The sequence below is a fragment of the Fistularia commersonii genome, chromosome 1, assembly GCF_037954325.1.
Source record: "Fistularia commersonii isolate RoL2024-O1a breed Wild chromosome 1, RoL_Fcom_v1.0, whole genome shotgun sequence".
Lineage (NCBI taxonomy): Eukaryota > Metazoa > Chordata > Actinopteri > Syngnathiformes > Fistulariidae > Fistularia > Fistularia commersonii.
Genome location: NC_141284.1, coordinates 25,878,774 through 25,891,847, shown reverse-complemented (window position 1 = coordinate 25,891,847; position 13,074 = coordinate 25,878,774). Strand labels below are relative to the sequence as shown.

General features: G+C 45.8%; 1 protein-coding gene across 5 annotated transcripts; it reads right to left on the bottom strand.

The window, feature by feature from the left end:
- Positions 1 to 875: 875 nt before the first annotated feature.
- tmem229b (transmembrane protein 229B) lies at positions 876 to 10,489 on the bottom strand. Of its 5 annotated transcripts, none has more exons than XM_086156843.1 (2): positions 10,261 to 10,489; positions 876 to 1,728 (listed from the first exon to the last, which is right to left on the bottom strand). In XM_086156843.1, the coding sequence occupies exon 2, from the start codon at positions 1,684 to 1,686 to the stop codon at positions 1,090 to 1,092; it is 597 nt and encodes a 198-aa protein (XP_086012969.1). In that variant the 5' UTR covers positions 1,687 to 1,728; positions 10,261 to 10,489; the 3' UTR covers positions 876 to 1,089. The 5 variants fall into 5 exon arrangements, with proteins under 5 accessions (XP_086012969.1, XP_086012951.1, XP_086012941.1 ...); XM_086156825.1 differs by having other exon boundaries at positions 10,233 to 10,484; XM_086156815.1 differs by lacking the exon at positions 10,261 to 10,489 and adding an exon at positions 2,633 to 3,347.
- Between the last annotated feature and the right edge of the window lie 2,585 nt (positions 10,490 to 13,074).

Genomic DNA, 13,074 nt, shown 5'->3' with positions numbered 1-13,074 from the left:
AAAGGGAAGTTTGTTTTTTTATGATTCATAGTCACTGCTGTCCAAACACAATCCTGCAATTATGGCAAATGGACTGTATTTATTTAGTGCCTTTGAATGCATCGCATTAGCCTGAAGCACAAACACATTGAGCCCTACAGTGATCGGCGGCAGAGCTGCCATGCAAAGGCCGCCTGGCCGCCGGGGGCGGCTTGCGAACCCACCTCGTCCTCAAGGACACTTAAAACATGCTCTCAGTCAAAGCTAACGGGGGAAAACGTGCGAACCCATCAAGAGACTTTTCTGTCCGAGCGGAAAACAAACACTGGCTGCCAGGTGAGCTAGTCTGTTGAGGATGTGTGTTACGGGAGGACGACGCCCCCCCTCCCAGGCTCGAGTGGTCCTCATTTATTTCAAAAACAACATTCTCCATTGCGTAAGCTGATGCTTAGTGTCCGGCTGAGCGTTCTGCTCTTAAAGTATCCTCTCGTAGCTACATCACTACAGAACTTGGAATAATATTAAAAGACTGTTTAAAAAGAAAATTGCAGCTACGTCTTAATAATGTATATTTTAATGCAGCAAGCGTTCTGCTCTCAACTAGATTGAACTGTCCACGAGTACAAGACACAGTGTCCTATGGATCTGGTCCGATAACACTAATCTTTGCGACGGTAATCATTTTTTGATCCCCGAGTCTTAGGAGCTGATGGGACGAGACAGATTGAACGTGTAATCCCGGTTTGGTCGGCGGGTCCCTCGGTGCCAGAGGACCCTGATCTCCTGGAGGTCCGACCCCAGCCGAGAGAGGCGGGCGTGTTATGAGTCGCGACAAACGAGGCTGTAGGAAGTTACCGGGCCTCTGCTGGACGTGGAGCACGCAGTGAGTGATTCGGGAGCCCCGGTTTCCTTTTTTTTTTTTTTTTGTTTCCCCCCGCTTGTCGTGATATTCCTTTCACCTCTGCGCATCAAACCAGTCGACGGTACTGTTTGTCTGCCCCTCCGCTCGCAGCGCCGGGAGGACATCATGAAAGTGGCTGTGGGCGGAAGAACAGGTGTGGCAGGGCGATCTGGCTGCTATCAGACCGTGCCCTTTAACTTCTCTTTAAATCATTCCCCTTTAAGGTAGCCGTTAGCGCTGTTTTCGATCCCTCTGCTCCTGTCTCTCCTCCTCCCGGCCCCCGAGGTTCCTTCTGCCCGTCCTCCGCCGCGGGCGTCCGACCGATGGTTTGACCCCCCGTCTTCGGGCCCCTCGTGGAACCGCAATCGCAGAGTTTTACGGATGACCAGGTGCTCCATTATGAAGGAGGCGCAGAACCAGGGGACGGCGTACTCCGCCGTGATCAGCCCCATGAAGTTGTAGCGGAACTCCGAGTAGTCCCAGGGGCAGGCGTTGAACTGGCGCAGCAGCAGACCTGTGCCGAACTCCCACAGGTACGTCCATAGGGTGTAGATTATGCAGCGTAGAAGCACGGGGTAACGGCCGCGGAGCTTCAGGTACATTCGCTCCACGATGAGTATGCAGGTGCCGTAGATGAAAAGCGCCCACACGCTGGTGACGCCGGGGAACTTCCAGTTGCAGTTGACCACGAACTCCCAGGCGGCGGTGAACATGACCTCGCAGAAGTAGCCGTGAATGGCGTAAAGGTACCAGCGCGAAAGCGCGGTCAGAGGCACGGGAGCGCCGGGAGTTTCCATGGTCGCCATCTTCGCTTGGCCTGATCGTGTCGAGGCGGATGAGGAGCGGATCTGAAAGATGAGGAAAAACAAAGAGCGCGAAATAAACGAGGATCTCTCGCCTTTTATCAAGTTTCGTTTCACTCTTCAGATCGACCTGACCTCCTGTTCAATGACAATCTCGTTCCAGTATAAATGGCCAATGGCGACAAGTTATCAGGAGGGTGATCGACTGTGTCCCATAGATACCGCCAAAGTGCACTAAACAACCTGGATAGTATGTCTATGTTAAAAGGTTTTTTAATCCACTAGAAGCGATTCCATGATCGCGATTATCCAAAAATAAATTAAAAATAAAAAAAACTCACCCCGGGGTTAAAGATTTTATCATATATGACTGATAAACGTCCTTGCAAAGCAAACAAACGGTGGCAAAGTTGAATTCAGGACAGGGTAAAGAAAATAACCGCTGCTTTCTGTTGACTGACTTAGGCACTTCCTTATGTAAGGTATAGCTTCATCATCTGACTGCCTACATCATGTGCTCGCTTTCCAAATCCCACAGCTTGACGCACACAGGTCCGGTGTCGGGTTTCAGGAGGCCCACGCAGCCCCCGATCCCTCCTCTACCCCCATTTATCACATCGCGTGTCCTGTGAAAGAACACGAAGGGCAAACAGCGTCACGCCGGGGAGTAAGGAGACGAAGGCCGCGCTTTTAGAGGCAACCGTTGTAAAATGGATCATAACTACACAGAGTCATACAAGTACGCAGAGAGGCGAGGAGCACAAAACCTTTTTCTTGAAGAACAAAAGGCGTTTTTTTTTTTTTTTGTCTTCAAAAAGGCCGGCTGGCTAGGGCCCAGACCAGGCCTACAAGGATTAGCAGATTTCTCCCAAACAAGGAACAAGGGCTTTATGTGAGAAACCGAGCTCCGGCAAACGGGGCCGCGTGACCTCCCTTAAACCCCACGTACCGTCCTTTCACGGCATCCCGGAGGAAATTCTCCTCTCGTCCTCCTCATCTGTCAAAGCGGCCCTGTGTCAAGCTGCGTTTTTGAAGGTGTAACACGGCGACATTGTACCCTCGCGCAAATTAGTTGACAATACGCGAACGTCAGCAGAGGCTCGGTAACTTTTCCCCATCGGCATCAGAGCCGACATTTTGAGGAATCTTCTTTCAGGGCCTGTCGACCTGGCGCGGGTTAACGGCGCCGACTCCGTAACAAGATCTCCACACCTCCCGAGCTCCGCGATTAGCGAACTGAACCGCTCGTCGCGATGGAAAAGTCTCAGCTATGTTTTGCCGACAAGGCTGCTATCTTCGGTAGGCAGTCTCCGCTAGAAAGCGCTCGTCATGCTGTCTCACAAGCAGATAGCAGTCGTCAATAGATTGGTTTTAGAACCCGTGAGCTGCCTTATCAGCTATAAATAGATCCGGCGGACGTTCCTTCGAGTACCGTTTAGTAAGAGGTGGACTTTGTGAAGAGTGATGATAAAACAAGATCCTCGTCATTCAAAAGCGAGATCAAGTCGAAACAGAGATGAAGCGGGTGTTTGTGATTCTCAGCTCAACCAATAATCACCTGTGAGTCACTCGACCCGCGACGAAACGCTGATCAAACGCGTTTCCAAGGCGGTCGGAAGCCAGAAGCGAGCGCGTGGTTCAGGGTGTTTTCCTTGACCGGCGACTAGGGGAATAACCTTTACTCCTGCCCATCCCGCAGCTGCTCCGGTCCCATTTTCAGCCCTAACCTTAACATGAACCCATATTTTCCTAACAGCATACTGATTTGAAACTTATCATTACATACCAGGATGAACTCGAACCAGGGACGCTTACATGCTCAGCATCTTTTAACCCTGTGTGTGTTAAGGTATATCTATTGAGTCGTGGCTCCGGCATGCCACGGTTCACACGTGGCGAGTCATTCGATTGGGCTTCTGCTGCTGTAGTTACAGCTGTTTTAGGTTGATCGCCCACCGAGCCACCAGCCCTCTCATTAGTATCGATTATTCAGGCTCCCGCCAGCGCCGGCTGTGGCGCCCCACATCACCGCTGCACTCTATTGAACCCCGCGACGGGATATCACTGTGTGATGGTGATCAGAGTGGTAGATGTGATGGAGCTTTGTGACGGTGGCGGGTGCAGGCGGGGGGCGTTTCTGAAGCAAGGAGCACTGAGATCTGAGGACGGAGACGGAGAACTTTGACCGGTGAACTGAAGCCAGTTAATGAGTAGGAGCGAAAGGTTCACGTTGGAAAGGGGGCAGTTGCGTCTGTCAGGAACCCCCCCCAAAACACAAGGTAAACACAGAAAAGGAAGCCGGCGAAGTCAGGAGGGGCGCGCAGAGGTGACTTTACAGTTACAGCCGCACACTGACAGTTGAGATCTTCGACACGGTGATTAAAATCAGAGACCGAACGCGGTGACCTTGCATCACCATTTAATCCCTGCTCGTGGAGCTGTGGGAGTCTGGCTGCGACAAAGATCCCAGGCCGATGCAGATTTTCAGAAGGTCACTTTCCAGCCGTGTGTGTGTACCGGTACTATCCAGCGCTTCCCTTACTGTTCTCCTTGTAGCAGAGACTCAGCAACGCTGTAAAGCATTGGCACAGTCTTCCACCATAATATGATTTATCGTATAAATTCTGTTACTTGTGTGAGAACAGTCAGCATCAGACATCTTTTATCCAAATCGTGACCCAAGGGCAGGAAGTGCCCCCCCAAAGTCCTGGGGCTGGGATGTGTTTCTTCTCTTGGTTCTCCTGTTTGTCTGCTATTTAGGTGTAAAGACCTAGCAAAATGCACAGAGGGGTGAATCTGACAGAAAAAAAATTCTAAAGATCCAACGCGGCGTTTCCGGTTGCAGACTTTGTCCTTCAACAAACAACTCAGGACGCCGGCGATTTGTCTTGCCTTATCGGACGGGGGGAAATTACTGGCCCTCCGGTCAATGAGTCAATCGGCAGAAAGCCGCAGACGACCTCACGCGGAGGACGGAGCACATCGGGAAGCAAGGACAGATGCCGGGTGTCGCGGAGCAAAATAGACTGGATGTGTTTTGCCTCGATTAATTTGGTCATATTTGTGATGAACACAAAACTGTGATTTCAACAGAATGCTTGAAATCTAGGCAAAACTATAAAAGTTAAAAAAGAAAAAGCCGCTGAACATATCGTCCCAGACAGGAAACAGCAATCGGCACAGTTTGTGCTCCTCGAAACCGTGACATCCAACCCACGTGGCTGATGAACACTGGTGACTACGTTTTGGAGAGAAAGATGTGATCAGTTTATTTCACGAAGAAAGAAAACACTGTTCGCCGTCAAAATGCCAATTTTGAGAAAGAAAATGATGCAAGCTGTTCACTGAAAGACTTCTTCAAAGCAACAGAGACCTATGAAAAGTTATGGCCGTGCCATCGCAACGGCACGGCGCTTTTTGGAAAATGACACATTTTTTGAGCGCTGCGGAGACAAATCTCAGGGTTCCATAAACACGGCACAAACAAGATTCAGCAATATTTACCGCGCGTGTCCGGCACTGATGTTCATATTTCGGCAAAAGGGTCGGTGACCCACCGGGTCGGTATGGAAAATGTTATCCAACTGTATTTGAGGCCATTTAAATAAAAGAAATATTGCAGCAGGAAAACCTCGTCACCCCGGGTGTAAATCTCCTGCTCAGGACACCTCAAGAAAGTTACGGGCAGGTTTTCTGAACATTTTAATCTCTTAATTCCCCTCTTTGTTGGGTTTTGTCACATAAATTCCACTGTGCATTGCTAGCAGGAGGAAATACAAGCACGCCAACTGGGTGTGCCCCAAAGGAGGAGGTATCAACAGAAGTTATTTCAGCATGGGGTTGTAAGAGGTCGGTGGAGTCAAAAAATGTTCCGAAATCATCCAGCATCACCAATCCTTGTTTCTAAATAATCATTATTCATTGCAAAATTGAATTTCCTCAGACCATCAATGCAAAAAAAACACAAATACTACGGTAATTCACCTGGTGATAAACGTCACGGTGACACCAACTCATTCTATTGACCTTGGCCAATTCTCCCAGCAGGGTTTCAAACTACGGCTCGTCTCGTCTCGTCTTTGCCCTCCAGCCTCGGAAACCCAAAGATTCCCCCCGGATGCGCGTAAAGTATCCGGGTATCTATCAGGAGTGGCCTCTGATGCGAGCTGGAGAGCTGCCACGGGCGCCGAGACTAAAAGCCTGGACTCAGCACAGCCTTCGGAGGATCATATAACTTTATAGTAGGCATCCTCTCTATAGCTGCAAGGTGAAAGCCTGAGCAAAACAAGAGGCGTGTTGGCGTTGGTGTTGGGGGAGGGGCTTTATGTAAACCGAGATCGAAAAACAGTCTTGATGTCCAAGTAAAACACCATCCGATCTGCAAATTCCATCTCTTTTCCCTCGACCTATCAACAAAGCATTTGCAAAAATGTAGAGCTGTCAGCAAGTGATAGTGGGCGTTCTTTCATAAGGACATGGGATAAGTACATGAAGAACTCGGCACTGGACTCGAGCACTGCGCCAAGCATGTGACTCGGTGAAAGACAGGATATGAATGTAGAGATTATTTGAAGATTTAGATTCAGGTTTTTCTAGTCAAATCACGCGGTCACGTGATCAAGGATTAGGCACTTTGCGAACACTGACATGCTGATTTGTTGGGGAAGATTGTTAGCCGCTCATGTTGTGAACCTACTCGCTGCAGACAATGAGAGGTTTTCAGTGATTCCAGCTTTTTTTTTTTTTTTTTTTAAAACACCACTTGTGTAATGGCCAGATTATACATTAAAAGGATTGATTTAATTTCAAACCATTATTTTGTACATATTTCAGCACATTGCTGCCAAAAAATATTAAATGGCAGTCTTACATTTCCTCATTTTTGCTCGAGAAAACTCTTAAGCTTTGAAAACAAGGTCGTTAAATTACTTGAATACATAAAATAATTAATAGGGAAACCCAACATTATATTTATGTCTTTATGTGTGCAACTACCTATATTTCACATGATTAAGAATTAAGCTAAAGTGATAGAATGTGAAAGTTGAATAGTGCAAATTGCAAAAAAAGGGATTTTATCAATATCCAGGTCAGTTTAAGTGATTGGAAGTTGAGGTTCATGCACACAAAAACATATCTAAATTTAATTCTGCAGATACAGTCAAGCAAAGAAATTCCCACACATTGCCTAGAAAGCAAATGACAGAAAGTACATTTCATGATGTCATAACAAGGATTAAAAAAAAAAAAGGAAAAAAAAACTGTTTGTCACAATTGTTCAAACTTTTGTGAGATACTATATGACATATTTCAAAAAAATGAAATAAGAAAGAGATTTTTAGACCTTTTTTGATACTTTAAAAGTCATTGTGACTCTAGAAAATATGCATTCTTGCTATTCTCCCGCAGTGAAAAGTGTTCTTGATTCCATATAAAAACAAATCACACAGAAATTCCAAGATTCCAAAAATGAAACACTGCAATGAATAAAAACAGTCCAACACACCGGGCTTTCCCAAACGAAAAGTGGAGGCAACCAGTCGACCTAATATCTTTCATTGTACCTTTCTTTCCCTGCCCAACACACAAATTTGATATTGCATCCAAGCAGAAGATGGAGGGAAACATTGTCGTTGGCATGAGGAAAGAAAAAAGCATTTTGCCTCATTGCTAATTTGGTACTCCACCGACTGGTAATTCCACTGAATTTTACCAATCATTTCAAGAACAAAACATTTTAAGTTCATTTTTAATTTGCCCTGCAGACACTCAGCTGCACCCACAACCAAGCAAATCAAGTAAAGGAAAAATGACAGAACCACCAGAGCGACCGAACACGCAACTCTTAAAAATGTAAACAGATGACATTTAGCTGCCAAAAGCCGTCAACCGTCTGACAGATATATTTCCTCTCGTTTCTTTTTAGCCTGGTTTTGTTCAGCGGTCTCACCCGCAGGGCCTCGACGGGCTCCACGGCCCCCGATTGTTCGCCTTGCAAGGCCATCTTTCTCTTGCCCATCCAACAACTATATGCATAGTTACCATAAGTGCACTTTAGAGTTTCTAGAGTATTTCTAATAATGCCCCCCCCCCCCCTCCTCTTTGCCCCCTTATCCCCCTACACACTCATTACGGCTCTTGAGCTCTTTACATTTTAATGAAAGACCCTAAGACATTGGAGCTAAGCCCTCTGTCCTGAATTGGATGCGGGCCGTGACCCATAGATTAGAAATCTTGGAACGGCTACAGAGGAAGCGTGAGATTTACTGACACGGTCCCTCGTGGAGACTAAAGCCTCTAATGGAAGGCTGTGTGTGTTGTGTGTATGTGTGTGTTGTCACACAAAGGATCTTTATAATCAATGGCTGAGTATGTATAGTTGATGCTGCAAAGCTGAACAGCAGATTGATAGATGCTGAAAGCCATCTAGCTGAAATATTCTATTTTGAGGGGTTTCTTTTCTCCCTTGAAGAACACAGGCCATAAATTGTTCGTATTTGAATCAAAACACAGATTGCCTGGGGTGAAAAAAATCTTTACGCATCTTTCTGAATCTGACTGATCAAAAGTAATATGGCGACCTTTTTTTTTTTAAATTTGATTATTTATTTATTTTCTTTTGAGTTTCTGTTTTCTTTAAGGTTTTTGAATAACATGAAAAAATTTGGGGTCACTTTTTTTTTTTTTATTCCAAAGAATAATCCTAAAATCAAGGCAGAAACTATATATTAAAAAAATCTGCTTTGAAGTTACGGGGAAATTAACAAAAAACTGTAACATTTTACTTTTTTATAAGTCACCCAGTTTTGCTGTGAGTAGATAATGTGGCAAAGATGCCAACGAGAATATGGAGCAGACCTATCACCTGATCTCAAGGCGTCAGTAGCCTGCTTCAATGTGGGGAAATCGTGCTGTTACGCCTCGCCACCTGCGTGAAGCGTTAGAACGATGGGAAAACTTTTACAGTCATATGACGAAATCTCTGGTGTGATAAGAGAGCGGCTCCGCAGTTTCAGCTGGCACCGTTTCAAGTTCTTTCTGTGACTTCCTCCACTGACAGGTCTGAAGAAAAAAACAAAAAAAAGAAGAAGTTCTACCCCCCTGACCCCCATTCCATCTGTGCCGATTGTAAAAGACAAGGTGTGACTTCCACAGCAGTCCCCTCAAGAACACTGGCGGAACAACAGATTCTGAGTTCATCAACAGCAAAATCTATTTAATTTGATTTCACTTCGAGTATCGTTTAGCGAGGAATCTGACTTATCCTTTTAACGCTGATTAAAAGCGCAGCTAAATGTGAATTACAACCCTTGATAATTAACACAGAGGTATCTTAAACATCCTGGCATCACTTGAATACCGATTTGACGCCAAAACTCTTTGCCGAGCTGATTAAATCTATCTTTTGAGTTCGAGTCTGTTTTCATCAAGGCCAACTTCAATCCAGTTAATGCATCATGAATAGTTTACTGTGAGCCCGTGAACTTGTCTGTTCTTTGGGTCAAGCTCAATTTATATTAACTCTCATCTCGGTCAACCTTGTACCTGTAAGAGTATAAACACTTTTTTATTTTATTTTATTTAATAAATAAATAAAGGTGATTTTCTATTATTCACTCTTAGCTGCATGGATAACTCCAATTTGTCCAAATAAGAGACAGAAGCTTTAAAATGGAGCACGGGGATGAATTCAGACCAGCTTTCGTGGCTGAAGTGGGCAGTATCCCACTGGGTTCTTTTGAAAGCTGGAGCCCGGGTTAAAAATAGGTCCAAAATATCAATATGGTGTAAAGCTGAGGGGAAATATAGGCTACTGAGGGAGCAGCAGGGATTATCTCAACCCCCCTCCCCAAATGATGATAGTGAACCGCAGGCCTTATATGGTATAACATCAATGAGGGGGGTTTTGGAAACATCCTCATATAGCAGCGTTTTCCTGCACGGCAGCATCACTGCAGGGAACTATTGAGCCGGTGCAATCACGACATATCCAACCTGGCTCTGCAGACACATTCGACGGGGTCATAATAATAAAATAATAATAATTCTGGACGTCCAAAGTCGTCATGTTTTGTGTATGGAAGCCGGTGGCCAGTGCGCAGGCCCGGCTGCTGGGACTCCGCTGCAGCATCACGCCGAGCCGAGCCGAGCACGGCGCTGCGCTGCGGTGCGTTTAAGTCCCTCAAAAAAGGTGATAAATGGGAGACAAGTCGCCGGAATTGGCTCGAAAAATGACTTCTGGACTCACCAAGTGCCCTCACCGGGTACCGCAAGGCAGGGCCAGACAGACGGGGCTACCGGCGGAGCATTTTTATGAGCTTGCACCGCTGGTCCCGTCCCGAATTGAACAGGTGTAAAGAGATTAAAAAAAAAAAATATGATCGCGATGTGAGCGGTGGTAGTTGACAAACAACTGGCGAACAGGCTCGAATCGATAAAGAAAAGGAAAAAAAAAAAACTGGCGACAAGACAGAAAGTAAACTACCGCGAACGGACACGCTTCCGTCACCCGAACATGTCGCCGGACTGACCGGCTTCCAACGACCCACCTCCTGCCTCCCGATTCCGGTGACTCACTGGCCGGCGAGGCGGTCCCGGTCCGTTTCCCTCTCCGGCTTACAGTCGTCCGCCGCGTCTCGGCTCTGCGACGGGAACTGAGGCTGACACATCCCGGCTCCGCTGCGGCGGTGGCGGCGGCACATGCTCAGACACACTCGGCGCAGCTTGCTCTCATCCCCGGCTTTAACCCTTTCCGCTCCGCTGGATCCCCTCTCTCTGGTTCCCCCGTTAGCGAGGCTCACACCTTGCAGTCTGGAAACAAGTTGAATTCGTTTTAAATGACTAGTTACAGCTGTCCAGTGTTTCTGTTTTTTTTAATAAAACCTATAAATAAAGAAATAAAGAAATAAAACTCGGTATTTTAAATGAAGCAAACATGCTAACTAGCAAAGGTGCTAACCTGTTGATAAAATCAAACATGCTAACCAGTTAATCGATGCTAACCACTTTAATCCTCGCACAACAGAGGCGTTTTTGCCTGAAATTTAGGGATTCTGTTGTGCCATATTTGTGTTTTTAAGCCTCTTTGGAGCTCCAACTTACAAGATGACATGCCCCTCCAGAGGTTTTAGGCTTCCAGTCCTTTGTAGAAGTTAGCATGCTTGTCACCCAGCGCTGATGTCGCAACAATCAAATCAAACCACGTGGTTTTAAAATAAGAGATAAGAAAGACTTTTCTGATCCCACGACAGGGAAATTCATTACATTACATTACATTTGGCAGACACTTTTATCCAAAGCGACTTACAATAGAGGACATAAGGACTGCAAATAACACTTGCAACACTTGCAACGCTAGCTTGAACTCCTGCTAAGCGTCGCTGAACAATCTTATGTCACAATGATACGTTTTATGGGCAATTATTTTGGTGGCTGTTCGGCGATGGACAGGCTGACAATGAAACTAGACAAGAATCTCCTTGGGCGATGACGTTTTCAGATGATCTGTAGTGAGAGCAGTGAACAGGTGGAGAAAAGTCTCGAGGTGGAGGGAAATAAATCAGACGAATTAAATTTAGCTACAGCAAGAAAGAGTACACGTGCACGAATGAGAGCGAGAGATAAAGAAAGTGGAGAATTTAAGAAAGACCTGCGTGCCAAATGTGGCCTGCCGCATCATTTTATCTGGCCCGCGAGAACGTCTTCAAAGGTCTGATTGTCTTAAAATAAATAATTCAAACCATAAACTACATTTCCCACAATTCATGCCGATCATGTTACCTGCAAAATAATGTTGATGCAGATGGAAGACAAGAGAACTAATACGTTTGTGATTGAAAGAATATTAACGGTATGTCTTTTGCGTTATGCGGGAGCGTCGGTTGTCATAGTCCAGTCTATGTCCAAACATGGAAATAAGTATGCTAAAGTTAGCTTTCCAAAAAACAACAAATTATCCAAGAAAATAAAAACCAAATTATCATTAAAATCCAAACAATGATGGCAGCAGAATGTGTTCACCAAAGCTGCATCTAAAATCCCCGCAGTAGTGAAAACTAGCTTTGTAGCAGAGCAACGTTTTTTTACACCTATGCAAATGCGTATTTTGGATCAAATGAGTTATTTAACATTAAGGAGTCGTAACACTCTCGCACACTCTCAGCGCATGAGAAAACCGATCCAGCGCAGAGAGAGCACTGCAAATGAATTAAATATGTAACATTTTTTTCTGTATCATTTTGCTGTGTAACCCTTTGAGTGACAGGTGTCCAGCCAATCACACGATACGATGCAATAACGCTAACGGCCAATCACGGCATTGACAGTACTTGCGCACGTGTTCTGCCCGTACACGCTATATAACAATAATTTCAGTGTGGTGCTAATGCTAACATGCTAACCCCTTATCATGGTGAAACGAGCGGACGGTGAATGTGTTACGTGCACTCAGCAAACCAAAGGACAAAAGAAATGCCGTTCTTTTAAGTTGGAACGGCTGTCGGAGTATGTGCAGGTAGAAGAACAAGCGGTGAAACCGGGTGGGATGTTTTCTTTTTCAAGTAAGAAAGGTCTGCTCTGCAAAACAAGCAGCGAAGCCAAAGTAGTAAGCAAGTTTTCTGATGGAAAAATATGGACTAACTGGAAGTTATGATCCCAGGTGTGATACTGGTGTGTGGCCACAGCGTGCACATCTAATGTTGCTCACAGTGGTCCTTAGTGTGCTCAGGGAGGTTGTCTATATGCCCAGAGATATGAAAAATGACAGGGAACATTGGTGTACGGTGACATCAGCGATGCCGTATGGTAGAGAGACGGTGCCATTGAAGAACGAACAGGAAGCAGAGCTGGATGTTGCGGAGATGAACGTGACGTTCTCTTTAGGAGTGATGAGAATGGACAGGATCAGCATCAGAGGGACAGGACGTGTGAGATGTTATGGAGAAAATCAGAAAAGCCAGTTTTAGACGGTTGGACGAGTACAGAGGATGGATAGTGAATTTCCGTGTAAAAGAGATTGCAACTGTCAGGCAGGAGGCTGAGAAGAACTCCAGAGAGGAGATTTATGGATATAAAGAAGGTGGACATGAAGTTAGGTGGTGTGAAGGAAGAGGATACAGAGTTATGGGTTACCTGGAGGCAGATGATTCCCTGTGGCGACCCCTGAAGGGAAGAGCTGAAAGGGGAAAAAAAGACAACTTTGGTGGTGGGTCAGTGATTTCCTTGCCAAGCAGAGAGGTCATTGTTTAGGTTCCTGTTTCCAAAAATATCTGCAGCTTTGCGTCTTTGCACATTCAACTTTCCATGAGGATCACCTCACATTCCAAAGTTCTTTTGAAGGGACAGCGCAGTTATCGGGTATCATACCAAACAAAATGCATTTACAAAAATGCC